This window comes from Nelusetta ayraudi, unplaced genomic scaffold (assembly GCF_046127955.1).
Source record: "Nelusetta ayraudi isolate G7.1 ecotype Tasmania unplaced genomic scaffold, CSIRO-AGI_Nayr_v1 ptg000070l, whole genome shotgun sequence".
Lineage (NCBI taxonomy): Eukaryota > Metazoa > Chordata > Actinopteri > Tetraodontiformes > Monacanthidae > Nelusetta > Nelusetta ayraudi.
Window position 1 is genome coordinate 5,566,656 of NW_027466120.1, and position 17,607 is coordinate 5,584,262.

The following is a 17,607-nucleotide window of genomic DNA, read 5'->3' on the forward strand; positions in this document are numbered from 1 at the left end:
GATGGTCCGTAATCAATACCAGTTTGGTTTAGTGATGTGTTGCAAGCAAAACGAGAGATCTGCTTGTGTTGGAACAAATCTGTGAAATAAATTTATAGATAATAGTATTATTGCAGCAAATGACAGGTGTCTGCTGCTGTTTGCTCAAATCAATCTATATGCAAAAGGTTGGGTTGCTCTTTACTCTTCTGTCACTATTATAAAAATGACTTCTGTGGCTAATCATGGTTCTATTTGTTGTTTTAGGGTTGCTGGGGTGGAGTCACAGACACAGTGGGAAAATGCAAACTCCATAGAGAAAACCCCTGGGCACAGGGATCAAACCCGCCACCCTCGATGAGGAGATAGAGCCAACGACTGCACTATGATGCTGCATCAAGGTACTAGCTGATACCAAAACATTGAAGTAAGAAGTAATTTTTTGTGAAGTCTTTCCTTAATTGCTTGTGAGAACCAAAAGTAAAATAATACATTGCATCATATCTAGTGCATTGCGTAAAAATAAAGTTACAAAGACTTGATACAAACTGCAGTAATTTATAGACAGGCTGTGTTTGTCAAGGTGTCCATGTGGTAACATCCTTTATACAATGGCATTTCACACAGTGTTAGACCTCTGCCCATTCTTACTTGTAACAAAGTGAACACTTAAAAACACCCCCTTTAATCCTAATATGATCACCTGGAACTAATGAACCACTTTGCCCGTAGAACATTCCAACAACAACATTATCGCCCTTGTTCAAACTTGTTTGAAACACGTTGCAGGCATTCAAACAAGCACAACAAATATCGGTGAAGTTGATGCAGTCAAACACTATTGTGTTTGCAATGTCTGCACTTGAGTATATGTCAAGAATTTCCAAAGAATCACATTTAAAACTGTGTCATGCACTTCCAGGCAGCCATTGCGGTTCATGGATCGTTTAACAAAATATTTTAGATATTTTACTAAATGATTGTCTTCATCATGTCTTCAATAGTCATGATGAAGACAAGACAAATCTCTAAAATGTGTCACCACAGATTACTCCCAAATAGAGTAGTATACGAATGAAAACTAATTCTAGCGTTAATTCACCTACATAAAATAATTTGCTGTGACATTGTATTGATTTTATGTCTCTGTGTGGCCCTGCAATGAACTGGCGACTTGTCCAGGGTGTACCCTGCCTTCGCCCTAAGACAGCTGGGATAGGCTCCAGCAGACCCCCGTGACCCTGATCTCAGGAAGAAGCGGGTATGGAAAATGAATGAATGTATTGATTTTACATTAGATTGTATTAGCTTCCTGATCTTTCTGAAGTCATGTTGTTACAGAAGTTATATAGTGGTTAAATATGACTATATTTATATATTGTAGTTATTTCACATTTTACATTATACTTTGTATACCAGTTTCGCATAGAAAGGAGAACACAGACACTGTTGAAGTGGTTCTAGCAATATTGAAAGCTGAGCCCATTACATTGTTCCTCAAAGTTCTCCTTTAAAACTTTCCTAGATTACCAGACACTCCAGTGCATTAGCCAATTAGTTACACATCCCATTTTATCTTAGAAATCTGCCAACAAAACTGTTCAATTTTCTTGAAGTGAGAATCCACAATCACAGAAATGGTTCAACTTAATGTACAAACATAAGACATTGAAGAATTAGAGAACGTTACCCGTTCACATGGACCTGAACACAGTTTAATCAAGCTTTAAGCTTCAAGCTTAAGCAAGATGACCTTGAATCATCTGGAGAGTCCAGAAAATCACTTCATCCATCCATCCATCCATCCATCCATCCATCCATTTTCTATACACACCTCCTCCTGCACTTATGAGTCTGTCATGGGGCAAAGGCCAGGTTACACCCCGGACAAGTCGCCAGTTCATGACAGAAAATCACTTCATGTATTTATAAAATGCTCAAAAGTGAAAAGAAATCTCCAATTTCAAAATGCATGCAACATTTATTGGCTGTGGTGATTGTAGATCAACTGACACCACAGTGAAAATGTTTTCAGTCTTCTGCCTACATGTCAAATAGCTTGAAGGAAAATATTTTTTTTAAAAAAGGAAATGCTTTTTTCAGACTGTAAAATAGTGGAGCAGTGAAACAATGAAATCTTGAAACTATGAAATCACAGACTTTGGCTCTACGTAACAGTAGTCATGTGTGGGCATTTACACACACACGTTGAGATTACTCAACAGGAAATAAGGTGTGTTGCTGATGGTGGCAGCTATAAAGCATGCACCACCCACACTCGCATAGCAGTGTGACGATCCTCACGTTTATCTTGTCTTACCTTTCACCTCATTCACTACTTTTCAGTCCGTCTGTTGTTGGGGCACAAAGTCAGAATCACTGGAAAGCGCACCACTGCTGTCGTCATGAGCTCAGAGAGCCACAGTTACACATTACATGCAATAAGGTAGCGTTTTTTTCCACGGATGCAGCAAAGAATACAACAGAACGCTGGTGGTGATATCTGCGGTGGGACCGGCAGGTCAAACTGTTTTGTTTACATGTGGACCATGTATAAAAACGTCATCTCACTCTGCCGCACTTTAGCAAAGAGGAAGGATGCGGCAGCGTTGAAAGCGCACGCAGGGGGAAACACCAGATCCAGTCTCTCACTATCTACGCCATGCCCTATATGCATTAACTCATATGTCACTATGGCGTCTGTGTATAACCGTTTGTCCTCCGCAGAGGCAGTCGGAGCACAGAAACAGGAAATGACATCAGCCAAAAGACCCAGTCTGTGACTTTGAGGCTTCAGCAGTGGATGAAAACAACACCGCGATGGCGTCACGTAAAAGTTCAAAACAAATCAGACTGCAACACAACACAACTGTGATGGAAACCTACCTGGGTGCAAAGGTCATCAACAAAACACAATGCAAATATTCTGTTGTCATGTAATTGTTCTTCAACCTCTTTATTTGTTTGGGTATTTTTCTATTTCATGAAGTAGTTCATATCAGCTGTCACAGCTGTTTAAATGCAAATTTCTCTTGGAGATTAATAAAGCATTCATCAATTTATCTATCTACCGTTGGCCTACTTGGTGCTTTCTGATCATGTCCAAACAAGGATAGAATCACTGGTTTGATCTTCGAAAGGAAGGTTTAATGCTGAAATGCCATTTTCGAAAATATGCTTAAACCAGCACAAAGACATGAGTTGGGTTGCCATTGTCTAAAGTGTGGAAAGGAAGTAAAGTAGCATGTGCAAGCAGTTTGGGAAGCATGAAGAAAAGAGTCAGAGTGATGTGGGATTAAACAGTATCAGTAATCATGAAAGGAAAAGTGTATAAAACATTGTGAGAGGATCGGTGTTGCGTGGCTTACAGTGGCACTAAGTAAAAGACTGGAGGCAGAGCTGGAAGTAGCACAAAATGTTGAACTTCCCTTTGAGGCATGACCAAGCTGAAGCTGAAGATGATTAATAATGAGTCCCGTTCACTGTCCCCAGGGACAGTGTAATTTAGATGTTTTGGAGACTGAGATGTATGTGGGAAGGACTGCGATTTTCTGCGTAGAAGGATGCTGAAGTTGAAAGTGGCAGGAAGGAGGCCCGGAGGAAGACCAAAGAGGAGGTTTATGGATGGAGTGAAAGAGGGCATGAAGTTAGTGTAGAAGATGCGGAGGACAGGGTTAGTTGAAAGGCACATGACTGGATGTGACGACCCCTTGAGGGAACAGCTCTACCTCGTGGAAGAAGATAGTGGAAATAGTAACATTGATACAAATGATATAAATGAAATGCACATCAACCATGAAAAGTATATTGTCGTTGGCATACCTGAACCTAAACTGCTAAGAGTCAAGATCTTGGGAGTTCACGTAAGAGCAAGAGCACACACAACATTTGACAGTGAAGGCCAATTTATAAAAATTGGCAGCTGATTGGGCACATATTCTGTTCCATCCAAGGTCGTCTAATCAGATGTTTTACTCCTAGTTGAGAATGACCAGGTAACATACAGCAATATAGTGAGGGTTCCTTTGGGTGCAGCGGATGGCACTAGAGCTTATGGATGAGACCATTGTAAACCTGAAGTTACTGTAGGTGGGTACTGTTAATCATCATTGAACAGTTTCGGGCATTATGTAAAGTTTCAGTGACAAATTGTCCTCAGTTCCAGACAGAACAAGACAACACAAGATCAAAAGAAACATTAAGCAATTCCATTTTTCTCTCTCAGTTTAACAGTGTGGCAAACCCCTCATGAGATATCAACTGTAACTTTAACTGTAACTAAAGAAAATCTTCAGAAATGTGAGAAACATGCATGTAATCCATATATAAACATTTTTTGTGTAAACCTACTGACTTGTTTATGCCTGCTGATCGATACTCATTTACTCCCCCTCGGCTTTGTTTCTTTGAGGTTTGCAATGACAGGGGCATGAAGGAACATGGTGCACCTGACAGCAGTGCTGACACTTCCTGGTAACATGCTTCCATTGTACAGCACTGGCGTGTGCGGTGAGTCAGACTTTTGCAGAGTCACTCTTGGAAAGATCTTACTCCCCTGCATTCAGGAATTTCCTGATCCCCGTTTGGCTCCCTGTGAAAAAAATTTATCTGGAGTCAACTAAAGAGGCTTACAGTCACAGGCTGCCCCACCCGCACCCCCTGCATCTGGCCAGCTACTGGGAAGTTCCAGGTTAATAACTAAGCTTGAGGAGAGGCTGAAAGAGTCATGAGGGCAAACTAGTTATCCTCCTTTGGTCAGTCATGTATGTGAAGTCAGCATCACAGGTCAGTACAGGGTTAAAACTTTCATTTAGATATCTTGCTTGAATAATAATAATAATAATAATAATAATAATAATAATAATAATAATCATCATCATCATCATCATAATAATCATAATCATAATAATAATAATAATAATAATAATAATAATAATAATAATAATAATAATAATAATAATAAAATGATGAAACCCTTCATCTCAGACAGCCTGACTCATGACAGCTTTGTCCGGATCAGACAGTCTGTTGTCTCAAGACAAACAATTGCGGATTTAATTTGACTTCCGGTCACACCTTTTCATGATTTTCCTACAGAAACGGGTGCGACGTGTGTCGGCTTGCCTGCTCCTGCGTCAGCAGCAGAGCGTGGTGGTTGGGAGTGCTATTACTCACTCTAAGATACATTCCAGTTCAGAACATACCAGTGCCTGCCTCTTATTTTCCCCAAACAGGAAGTTCGAACGGAGACTGTTGCCAAATCGCCCGCGCTACACTCTGGTTTGGTGGGGTTTTACACAAACGAACGGCGTGCGTGTGCTTCATGTCACGTTCATGATCTGTGTGAGCGCTTTCAACGCACCGTGGTTCCATCCGCTCCCTAGTTTGACAGTTTGGACAACCGTGTGTGCGCGCGCGCGCGCGTGTGTGTGTGTGTGTGTGTGTGTGTGTGTGTGTGTGTCACTATGCTGAGGGGAAGTGGGTGTTTTTCGGCAAAGTGTTTGGAGACTCCTTGACAATAGATGTAACGTTGTGTTTAAATTCAAAATCGAGCTCGTTGGTGTTGCTGTGGTTGTTGGAGTTGAACATTTTTTATAGGCATATCTTTTGGACGGCTGTGATTGGGTTATGGAAGACTTTAGATACTGACAGGAAAGTTACCAGTAAAACAAAAAAAAACAAAAAAAAAACAGGCAACCAGGAAGTGCTTTTATAATCAAACAGTGCCACCTTGTGGAGACTCAGAAAATGTGTAAATTAAATACACAGTCACTTGCTTAAAATAAAAATAAACGTTTGACGTCAAAGTGTCCACTGGATTTTATCGTCTCAATTTTATTGACAAACAGTTTAGATCCAACCAAAAGGTTGTTATTTCTGTTTTAAAATGATTCGATTCTAACAGGGATTGTATCTGATAGACGTGAGCCAACTTGTTTCTCTTAAAAGGCAAATGCAATCAGACAGCTTGCAAAACCTACTTAACAACAATTGCAATGCACATTGAAATCCAACTAAGAGATGTCATTATTATTGTTATTGAGGTATTAAGAACTGCACTCTCAATGTTACATTATTGGTGCAATACATCATTACATGTAACCTTATTCACATAAAAGTGGCAGTCATGCTGGGTGAAGCACAGGTTGACAAATCAATCCACTTCATCAACTTCTGTGCAGCGTTAAATCACAACCAAAAGCGTTCAAAGCGCTTTGTACAATCAGAGGAAGACCAACTGAAAGGAAATACAAAAAATGGAGGGAGAGAAGAGAGAGAGAGAGAGAGAGAGAGAGAGAGAGAGAGAGAGAGAGAGAGAGAGAGAGGCAGACAGGCCAGAGTTGCAGGGTTAACAACAAATCTCTCACAGTATAGATGTAGACATATAAAAATAAATAATTAAAATAGAGAAATAGAGAAAGACACACATAAGTATATGCGGTATATCAATATAAACATGTAGATGTATATCAATAGATGTCATATAAATCGAATTATTCTAAAATTTAAATAGGCTTAAATGTTAAGTGGTTTTTAACCTTTTTTGTGTGTTTTCCTGTTATTCCACACAGGCTTCAGACTGCAGGTGGTCAAAATCACACAATAATACAATCATGTGAACTTTGGCAGGTTATGTGTTTCACGGGGATCTGCAGTCGCTGCTATGAGATCCCCTTTTGTTCAGATAGAACTTAAGAGATGGAGTAAATGAAAGAGTTGCATTAATGAACCACTAGGTGGTACTCTTGTTGCATGCATGTAGTTCTTTGTAGGCGTTATTGCTGTTTATAAAAACAAAAAATGCAACCTGAAGATGAAGTGTGTACCTGCCATTTGAAGAATTAAAAATATCTGTTGTGTTTAATAAGCTTCCTGTCAAGTCACTACACCATCAAAAGTAAGAAATATGAGGCAGTATACATTAAGTGTGGCTTCAAAGTCATACAGAAAAATGGCCATGATTATCACATGTTAGTTGGTACTTATTGTAAACAGATGTAACAATTATTGAATAGCAAATAAAAGAAAATAAATTCAAAAATGTAAGGTTTTGTTACATATTTTGTAACATTGTCTGTTGGTTGACAAAGGGGGTCCCCGGCTGCTTGGAAAAGTTTGAGAACCCCTGGTGTAGGTCACAGTGTACTTTACCTTTCATGCCATACATCACGTTTACTTTATTCAAAGCAAATATTGACAAAAGTCAACATTCTCTCTTCACCAAGACACATTTTTTTTGTCCAAATTTAAGCAGATTTTCATCTTTAACTGAGATAATAAATACAAGTGAAATTTGTTTTCACAGTATATATGAAGGTCATTATGGTCATTAACTAAACTGTCCTACCAGCAGCAGATAAGAGCAGAGTCAAACTCTACCGTTTCCTCACAGAGGAAGAGAAGTCCAGACTGGCAGCTTTTTTGTTAGAAAAAAGAAACCACTCACCATTAAAAATAAATGGATGTAATTGGAAGTGTTTGTCCCACATTGTTTGCTTTTATTCCTCTGATTGTTTCAGAAACAGATGCTTTGATGGTGATACAAAATTCCTTCTTTGTTCATCAAGGGAACAAAGTGCAAATGTTATACTTAAGTACTAATTGCTTTTAAGAATTTGGGACATTGTTGCCTCTCGGAGATGAAATGGCTGAAGCGGGAACACAGCTGGCCCTAAAAGACTCTTGTTTCCTCTGTCTGGAACTTCCAAATGATCCAGTGTCTACCATCTGTGGATACAGCTACTGCAGGGAGTGTCTCCAACATCACTGGGATGCAGAGAAGGAGTTGAGTCTCTACAGCTGCCCTCAGTGTAGGAGGACTTTGACACATACGCCATTCCCGGAGGAGAACACCGTCTTAGCGGCTCCATTGTGTCTATGATGATCAGTGTTATTGTTATCATCCAAAAAGATTCACTTACTGGCCTCAGGTTCTGAGTAAAGAGAGTCTTACTGGTCGATGTTACTGGGAGGTGGAGTGGACAGGTGTGGAGGATGGGGTTGATGTAGCAGTGGCCTATAGGGACATCAACAGAGCAGGAGAATCAAAGGAATGTAGATTTGGATTCAATGACAAATCCTGGAATTTACTTTGTTACTTCAGAGGCGAATATGAGTTTTATCACAACATCTGTACTGTTGTCTCAGGTCCTAAGTCCTCCAGAGTGGGAGTGTACCTGGACCACAGTGCAGGTCTTCTGTCCATTTACAGTGTCTCTGATACATGAAACTCCTCCACAGAGTTCAGACCACCTTCACTCAGCCACTACACGCTGGACTCTCTGTTTATTCAGGTTCTACTGCTGAACTAATTTGACAGCGACTGAAGTCGTCTCGGAGATGATTTCTCATCTTTATTTTTTCTTCTCTTTTCATGTTTGTTACTGAGTGTCTCCAGCTGTTGGTCAAATATGGTTGGCAGTACCTTGTCGCTACTTCCTGTTTGTGCTCCTGATGGCTGTTGATGACCTGATGTTTGAGTCCATGGTCGCTGAATGTTTGTGCGACATTGTTTTTTTCTCTGCAGATGTTTTATCTCACAGATGATTTATATCTGATTAATCTGTTTTGCTACTTCATTTTAGTGGAAACAGTTGTGGTCTGTTTTCACTCTTGACCTTTACTGCCTCCTGGTGTCTCACCTCTGTTAAATCTTCAGACTTTTGTCTGTGTTATAAAGAATCAGATTAATGTATGGATATATTGGAAAAAGAGTTTTGAGTTTTGATTTCCCTCACAAACTTGTGTGTTGGGCCAAAAGTGACAACAGCAAATAAATACAGCTTTTAAATCGTTATGAAATGTGTCATGAATTTCCATTTCCATTTCCATTTGGAAGGTAACGTGTATGAGGCCAACCTGAGAGCTAGTTCAGGCAGCCAACTAGAGCAGAATTGACATTCGCGTGACACGCTCCATTCTTAACAACTACCCATCAAATGCACCCTCATAATTTGGCACTCCATTTAAGATGCACAGTCCCTCAACTCCCCCTCCAGACTCTGCCTGTCAATGCGTGTCTCACTGCACTGGGTAGTGGTCGGCACAAATGGGCAACTGTGCCTCAGAAGGTAGAGCGGGTTGTCCTATGAATGAAAGGTTGGCGGTTCAAATCCTGCTCCATCCCAGTCTGTCATTGAGTCCTTGGGCAAGACGCTTAACCCTAAATTGCTCCAAGTGGGGTACACATGTGGTAGCGATTAGATGGGTGATTGCTAACAACATTGCTTCTATTTGGTTTAACTTTTGTTTATTTGTACATTTCTAAATGTTGCTCTCACCACACGTTTCATTATATGCACACATTCATCAGCTGCTCAACCTCTGTTCATTCAGATCAAAAGATACAAAAACAATCCCAGAAAACACTGGAAAGACCACAGCAATGCATCTGCTGACTTCAAGCAGCTGATTAGCAGTTAAGTGAACAATTGGCCTTTTCTGTTTAAACTTTGAACCAACAATATTTTAACAAAAAAGAAAACAAAACAGAATATGACCTCTTATATAAAGTCACAAATCAGAAGTAAAACAAAGAATTAACTTATAGTTACTGATTCAGTTTCACAAGCTACAACAAATTGACAGAACTTTATTTCAATTTAAAAGGAAAAATAAATGTTTAATATAAAAAAATACATGATTCTCAACTCAGCTTGTACAAAAACAGGAAAACCTGATGCGACAGTGACTGAGGCTAGATCACTTGCAAAAGCAAGAAACAAAAAGAACTCTGCACATTGAGACCTGATTTGAAAAAAAATATATATGTATTTATATGTATATCAAACAAGTGTGTGTGTCCCTGGAGAGGACGTTTTTTTTACATTCTACAGAAAGTTACAGCTGTCGGACTCATGTACTGAACCTCGCTGAGTCACAAAGGTAAACGTAACGCTAGCAGCTTCAGCTAATCTCTTTTTATGACAAACTTGTGAATTCACAAATGCAGCATGCTGAAAAAACATGTATTCATCCAAAAAGAGTATTGCCAGCTCAGGGCCACATCATGACACAACGGACCATTACTACAGTGTATTGTTTTTTTGTTATTATCCCTGTGCTGGTGCTTGATTTTTGGTTTTGAGAATGAATGAATAATGTATATATATATATATATATACATACATACACACATATATATGTGTATATACACATATATTTATATATATGTATATATATATATATATATATATATATATATATACATACACACACATATATATACACATATATGTATATACACATATATGTATATGTATATACACACATATATATATATATATATATATATATACATACACATATATATACATATATATATATACATATATATACACATATACATATACATATACATATACATATACATATATATCTATATATACACACATATATATGTATGTATGTATGTATGTATGTATGTATGTGTGTATATATATATATATATATATACACATACATATATATACACACATGTATGTATATATCTCCCTGGTTCCCTGTTCAGAGTCTGATGAAGTAAAGGGTGACACATTATTCTAGATGTTTGTATTGCTCGTGAAAAAGGACTTCAGTTGGCTACTTGAAGTCTCGTTGAGCTGGCGTTCCTGTGCATTACACCACTGACTGAACACAGCACGTGCGCACAAACTATCAGCACCTTCCTGTCGGTGTGAAAATCTCAATCGTTCGTTTTTTTGTTTTGTTTTTTCAAACAACTGCTTGCCAGACATCAATAATCAGCCGCTGAGCCACCAAAGACAGAAAAAGCAGGCTGAATGTAAATGTTAGAATATTTCTCATAAGCATCAGTAGAGCGCGCCACTTCCTTCCACTCGCATAAATGCACATACACAAACACACACAGTGTATATGCACTCACTGAGACCTACAGCCAGTCACAGCCCCCGCCTCCTGCACTTAAAGTTTTAACCTTTCTGCTTATTGAACAAATGAAAAAAAATAATCCTCACTAATTTGTTCACAATCACACCATAAAGATTTCCTGTTCCATAATTTCCGATTTGTTCGAGTAAGCAGGACGAAACAATGCGCAAAACCCTAACAGACACTTGAAATGGAAGAACGGAACGGAACAGAGGAGTCGGACCAAACCCTTTGTTGCGCAGACCCTGCAGGTTCCCAGTTTTTTGTTGTTGTTTTTGTTGGGGGGGGGGGGAGTATGGGTGGGGCGGGGGGGGGGCGACACCTGATAAATTGAGGCCCTGAGCATTCATGGGGACATGATAAAACAACGTTTGGGTGGGTAACTGATCGGATCGGTGTCCCGTTGTTCCCAACCAACTCGCACTGCGGCGGCGAAATAAACAAGTGATACTGAATCTGCCAACGTCCAAATAACCCACTCGCCCACAGAGGAATCCCACAGCCTGTGGCGTCTGATTGGCTGGCTGAGTCCTTTCTGCGGTGTCAGTAAAAGGGGTTGGGAGAGACGAACAACGACAGAGAGACAGGGGGGAGGCGAGCGGAGGGAGGTAGTGGGACAGACATCAGTGGAAATAGGCTCGATAACAGACATAAGCGCTGACAGCCAGGGCCGTGTAGAGGCACACGTTGGTCAGTAGAGGGGACCAGGCCCCAGGCACAGTGGAGCTCTCCTCCAGCTGCTCGGCTGCCTCCACAAACTCCTGCTTTCCCTCCTCCTCCTCCTCCTCCTCCTCCTGGTGCTGGTGAACTCTGGGGGTCTGGTTGGGCGCTGCTTGGCTGTTGTCACCCTGCTCCGGGCAGCCAGGAGGAGGCGGGCGAGCTGCGACGGTCCTTTTTCGCAGCTCGGCATCTTGCGAGGACCTGGGGCAAAGGATTTAAAGGAGCTTTTAGCAGAGTTCAGAGGTGAACTGGTCACGTGACCCCGTGCGTCACGTCCCCCAACATGTAAATGTGAAAAGAGTGTTTCCATGGCACTTTTGTGATATACCTCCATATTGATACGTCCAAAAAAACAAACACCTGATGAGACGTCAAAACCTTTTAGCATAGTTGAGAGTTTTTTTCGAAGTCTACGCGTTTCCATGACCATTTTTGCGCAATTGTAGGGGTAATAGACACGCAGCTACTGACTCACTGACTGATGGGAAAAGCTGCATTTTTCATCAACCTTGGGTGAAAAAACAGCTACAAAGTGTCTATTTAATATTTCACTTTTTTTTTTAAAATGAATTAACTGGGAATATTCTCTGGCACGTGTTCATTTCTCCCATGCCGATTTCATTAACTGACTGAAAACTGACCTTGTACATTTTATGACATTAAACCAAAACAAACAATTTACCAGCAAGAATTTAAAAACATTCTGCACTCCAAAAACACCCGCCTTCTTTATAATAAAAAACAAAGGCGTTTACAGTAACTCTATCCCTTTTTAAAGTAATGTTAACTATGACAGCCAGCTGACGTACAGTCTTGAGAAACATGCGGCTGATACTCACCCCAGACTGCGGATCTCCACAGGCTTGATGGTCTCAGTATTTTCGGGGGAAAACGCTGGCTCAATTTTGCCGTTGTGTGGTTCTCTGGGTGGAGGTAGAGGAGGAGGAGGAGGGGTGAACTCGGGAGCGTCATCTTCCTCGTTGGAGAGCTCTCTCCACGAATCCTTGGAGGAAAGAAACTGCTGTGAGTGCAAAGACACCTTCGGCCTGTTTTGACACTGTGGCGTTCATGCCACGTGGCCGATGTTGCGCGAGTCTGTCACGTGAAAGGACAATGACGAGGGAAATTGTCGCTTTCATGACACGGCAGAACACGTACCTGCAGGGACAGATCTCCATCCCGTCCGATGTACTTGGCACCTTCAATGACAGCAAGGTAGGAGAAGCGCAGCTGATCTGCCGTCTGGATCAAGCCCATCCTGTAGCGTCGCATCTCCAGCAGCACTTGACGAATCTGCACAGAAGATGGGTCTTTGCGATGGGACATCTGCATGTGACAGCAAAAAAAAAAGACAAAAAAAGAAGAAAAGAAAATGATTTGCATTAGGAAAATTCTGACTTAACTTATTCATTCATTCCTTTGCCACAGTGCTTCATACGAACCAGTAAGAGGCAGGTGTCAACTAGACAAAAGGTCCCCGAGCGTCCGATGCCAGCGCTGCAGTGCACCACCACCGGCCCGTGGTCTGCATTCAGACAACCCGACTCTCGCACCTTGAACAGGAAGTTCAGGAAGGAGGCAGGAGACTCGGGAACTCCAAAGTCGGGCCAGGTGGTGTAATGGAAATGTAGAATCTCACGAGTCTCTTGAGTCTGCAAGAGAAGATCGGAGAGCATTTTTTTTTTGCAGGCCACCATCTCCACTGAGAAGGAGGAAAGGAGGGGACAGCGTGCTGCGAACGCGTGTCTGAAATACTTCAGCTTGGATGTGCAACAGTTTGACAAGGGGCGGCCGCAGGTAAATAAATGATCTCTGCATCAAGTACACACACGGTGGGGTTCTGACTCACTGGCTCCTGGATGCATTCATGGAAGTTAGAGGAGAAGAACTCACAGAAGGGGACACAGCATTTTAATTGCATCAATATAAATACAAGTAAAATAAACATTCAGATAAAGTCAGCAATATACACAGCAATCCATGTTATCATTAATTTTCACTGTAGAATTATATTACACGCAACTACAGGCAGAGATACCGGCTGCTGATTGAACTAAATGGAGGTGAGCGGTACAGGTCTGCCTCCCGTAAAAAAAAACAATCAACCAAACACAATACAACAACTCCAAAATGTTCTTGTGGAAAAGCTGTGACCTGTATATTCACCACAATATGAAATAATAATAATTAAAAGGCACGTACCTACAAATATAGCAATGATGGCAGTACATCATTTTGCCAAAATGTTTAACTATCCCTTTAAAACAACAGCCACTCTGAAGCTGGTCAAACATAGTCGATTTAATTGTGTTGTGCTTCTGCTAAGTGATGTGTCAACAGATTTATGAGCGCCTGCGTGCGTTTATGGGTACTTTATACGGGGGGGAATAAATCTGCTCCACTTCTGCCCAACACTTTTATATTCCGATTTATTTTAAGAGAGCTAAGAAGTTAAATATAGACATTTTAGATATATTAGGTCTAGTGGGGGAATATTTCTGCATTAAAAAAAAAGTTGATCATCAATCGATACAAAGTTCATTTCTGGTCCTTGGCCACTGGCACAGTCATTTGCAAGGCTTGAGTGCTGATCTGAAACCTCCTTTGACATGTAGCTTTAGAGAGGTCGAATACTTACAGACAGATTTTCCAGCTCCAGCTGACGAACTGTGTAGTAAGATTTGATGTCCTCGGAGACCAAGGTGAGCTTAAAGTTTGTATCTTCAAACACAGCGTCTCTCTCCTCCCGGTGAGGCCAGTACTGGGCGCACTTGATCTTGAGGTGGACACGACCCAAGCAGAGAGGTGGAGAGGTTACTGGGGTTGGAGGTGGGGTTGCAGGCAAAAGTTAAAAGCGTGTGGACGGAGGCTTACAGATCCCTTCTCTATGACTCGGTTCAGCATCACCACGCCACGGCTCCTCTGTTCCCACACCATCTCCCAGAAGTTCCCGCACGTGTTTGGCAGGGGTCCCTGAAAAAGAAAGGCTGCGGTGTAAGAAGAGCCCATATCTTAAACCAAAGATACCTTATTCTAAGATGTGTGCATCTATTTAAAGGTCTTAGCAAGAGATTTGACGTTGTTGATCGTGACATAATTAAAAACAATAATACCTTTTGCTGTTATGTTGCTTAATAATTCATAGCTGTGCACACATTAGTACGAGCTGGCTGTATTGACTGAACTGAGCGCGCTACGCAGCTTCCTCTTATTTGCGAGCTGCTATTAATTTAAATGTGAGGCAGAAATAGATTTTTGATAAGCTGCTTAGCAACAACACACCGTACTTTTTACATGTGAATATTCGGTCACTACCATATAAAAGTCGATTAGGCCAGACTTAATTTATCTACACATGTAATCTCACATAATAAAAAAAAACATATCACACAGCACAGGTAGCACGATGACCTGCTTCTTTGGAAACCATGTCCAATATCATATCAACAACAAATATATTACATTGGCAATATCGCCCCCATCTCACCTGAGTGAGGATATAGTTCCTCTGCGCCTCTTCTACTGTTATTAGGCTGGCATTGATGTAATCGTTTGTTCCCAACTGCAGGCGTATTCTACTATGGTCGACTAAGAAGGGGAAGAGAAAAATAAATATGAAAAAATGGTGTTGTGTCGAAATGTTACAGCTCTCTGGGCTGTTTAAACGCTGTTTGCAACCAGAAATTAAACATATGACACATCCAGGAACACAAGACCTGTTAAGGCTATATCTACAGTACACAGATGCACTTTTCTTATAATCCATCTAAAAATAGAAATCACAAACAATCTCAAGTACTTGCAATTTTCCCCTTTCGTGAGTTTGAGTAGGAAACACACTTCACAGCATGCAGACCGACCATTTGCAAGCTAGCCTGTACAATTTGCATGAGTCATTCGGTGTGAAAAAGAAAGAAATGACATCTCTTTCAGATGTTGAACTGCGGCAGTGTTTTAAAAACAGGTGTACAAATCCAGAACTACATGCATCTGAATTATATCTGAATCAATGCAAAGGACATAAAGACGCAAAATAAAAAATAAGAAAAGCAAGATTTTTTTTCATTCAACACCACTGTTATTTCAATGATTAGTTCAAATTAATGAATTATGTTTGCAAAGAAGACTTGTTTGTGATTAGAACTTAGAGCCACCCAACTCCATAAAAGATACTATACATTTTGGTTTTGGATCATTTCATTTTATATGTTTAACAGATTGTATGGCTGGTTTAAAATATATATACATATGTATACATATTGTGTATAATCTCCAACACTGTTTCATCATAATTTCATAATGTTGCGTGTATTGTTGCAGCACCTGGTTGTTACCAGAAAGAAAACATTGAGCTCATTAAAGCAAACTTCCAGTGATGTAGCATTACAGTAACAGACAACATGAAAAGACATTAAAGATGATGAAATCTACTGGTGCAGCTTTTCTGCTGACACCAAGCATAGATTTATGCCCAAGGTCTATGAACGGACAAAACCCGTAAATACATGATTATAAATCTGTCATTGTTTGGATTTGGGTGAAGACTAAATATAGAATACGGGGAATAGGTGGGCCAGCGAAGCCACTCTCTACCCATTATGTAACACTGCCGATGTGTTATTATAAATGATTATTACAAAGCCGACAGCCGATGTCAAAATGCAGTGAGTTGGTAAATTTGTGCATCAAACCGAGGCCGCCTCAGCTGAAGAACCCGGTAACTTGGCGCTTGTGGTGACTGATAATTGGGTCGTAACAAATGTCAAGAAATCTTTCAGTCATTTAAAATAAAATTAGAAGAAGAAAAAAACTTACATGGGCTGACATCTCTGTAACGATTACGATTCCTGTTTTCAGGCAATTTGGCAATCTTGCATGGAAGTTCACATGACTGCTGGCGAATCTCCTGTGGCAAAATAAAGACAGTAGAGTAGGTTAACATTACATTTACGTCGAGTTTAGTTTAGTTTAGGGTATCCTGGGTCACAGATGGTGAGTGCCGCTGAGTCTCTGTTGTTAGGAATCGTCACACTTGTTTCATTATACATTTTTTTAAAAAGGTCATCTCTATCACATCTCATCGCTATTCATATTGTCAGACCACATCCTCTTTGTCTCTGGCGCCTAAGTGAGGGGTGATGTGTCCACAAACGTCTAAATGAGCTGTTCAAAATCGTAGCGTTCGAGCTGATGGTCGGTAGTCGTTGGTCACAGAAGCGTTGAGACGTAGAGGAAAGCTGACATGCTGAAGTGAAACTTGTGTAAGAGGCGCTACGGCGCACATGAAGACCGCCGGGTGTCACAGTGAAGTACTGGGATGTGCCGCTTGCTCTGAGAAGAGCCGAGCAGACGCATCAATCATCGGACTGATCCGGCCAGGCGGAACACGCGCTAAAACTAAAGGTTCGGTTCCACAGTAACGTTGCCACGGACTAATAAACACACTATTTTACTTGGCTTCGACCCGGCCAAATCTACTTCACTCTTGGTTCAATTTCCACCTTGAACTGTCGAGAGGTCCTACCTGATAAATGGCGTTCCAACTCCCGGATTCATCGATTTCTCGAAACTCGGCTTCCATTGCTGACAGTCCAGCTGCCACTCCTTCTCCCCCTCCTTCTTCTCCTACAAACACAACAACGGGCGCTTTTCGGCGATTTAACGAGTCGTGGAGTTACAGTAGCCCCCGCGATAGCTGCTAGCCGTTCCGCTTCTATTGAGTATTTCTCAGTCCAGGGGCATAGATTACCGAGTTACCTCACACGGCCTACTCTTGGCGGAAACACGCCGCTGACTCCTCCCACACGGGGAAGCTGTCGTCCCACGGTGGCTTAAAAAAAAAAGTAGTTCGTGTTTTTTCAAATTTAGAGTCCACTATTTCTGTATTTCCGCGCTATCGGATTAAACGACACAAGTCGTAGTGAGATTCTAAAAGGCAACTTTCAATATTACACACACAGTCACTTCACATTCCTCTGCCAGTAAGGCGGCCGACCAACGAGAACGCGCGGAAGCAGG

General features: G+C 41.0%; 1 protein-coding gene and 2 long non-coding RNA genes across 3 annotated transcripts; 1 reads left to right on the forward strand and 2 right to left on the reverse strand.

Moving 5' to 3' along the window:
* Positions 1–642: 642 nt before the first annotated feature.
* Positions 643–3,589, forward strand: LOC142898886 (uncharacterized). The gene is made up of 2 exons (XR_012928654.1): positions 643–1,240; positions 2,707–3,589. It is a non-coding gene; the product is annotated as an uncharacterized LOC142898886 (long non-coding RNA).
* Positions 3,590–3,837: 248 nt separating this feature from the next.
* On the reverse strand, positions 3,838–5,363 carry LOC142898887 (uncharacterized). Its single transcript, XR_012928655.1, has 2 exons — positions 5,056–5,363; positions 3,838–4,570 (listed from the first exon to the last, which is right to left on the reverse strand). It is a non-coding gene; the product is annotated as an uncharacterized LOC142898887 (long non-coding RNA).
* A 4,060-nt stretch (positions 5,364–9,423) lies between these two features.
* Positions 9,424–17,560, reverse strand: ptpn1 (protein tyrosine phosphatase non-receptor type 1). Its single transcript, XM_076042421.1, has 9 exons — positions 17,114–17,560; positions 16,405–16,495; positions 15,077–15,177; positions 14,464–14,562; positions 14,228–14,365; positions 13,032–13,241; positions 12,748–12,915; positions 12,429–12,592; positions 9,424–11,790 (listed from the first exon to the last, which is right to left on the reverse strand). Exons 1-9 carry the CDS (start codon positions 17,168–17,170, stop codon positions 11,493–11,495), a joined length of 1,326 nt encoding a protein of 441 aa, XP_075898536.1. The 5' UTR covers positions 17,171–17,560; the 3' UTR covers positions 9,424–11,492.
* Between the last annotated feature and the right edge of the window lie 47 nt (positions 17,561–17,607).

What these genes read in the sequence shown, in the direction of transcription:
- ptpn1 (XM_076042421.1), bottom strand. Translation starts at nt 17,170, where the DNA reads ATGGAAGCCGAGTTTCGAGAAATCGATGAATCCGGGAGTTGGAACGCC. An exon ending in TTGACACCTGCCTCTTACTG is followed by an intron (nt 12,916 to 13,031) that starts GTTCGTATGAAG and finishes TGTCACATGCAG; the next exon opens with ATGTCCCATCGCAAAGACCC. An exon ending in ATGGAGATCTGTCCCTGCAG is followed by an intron (nt 12,593 to 12,747) that starts GTACGTGTTCTG and finishes CTTTCCTCCAAG; the next exon opens with GATTCGTGGAGAGAGCTCTC.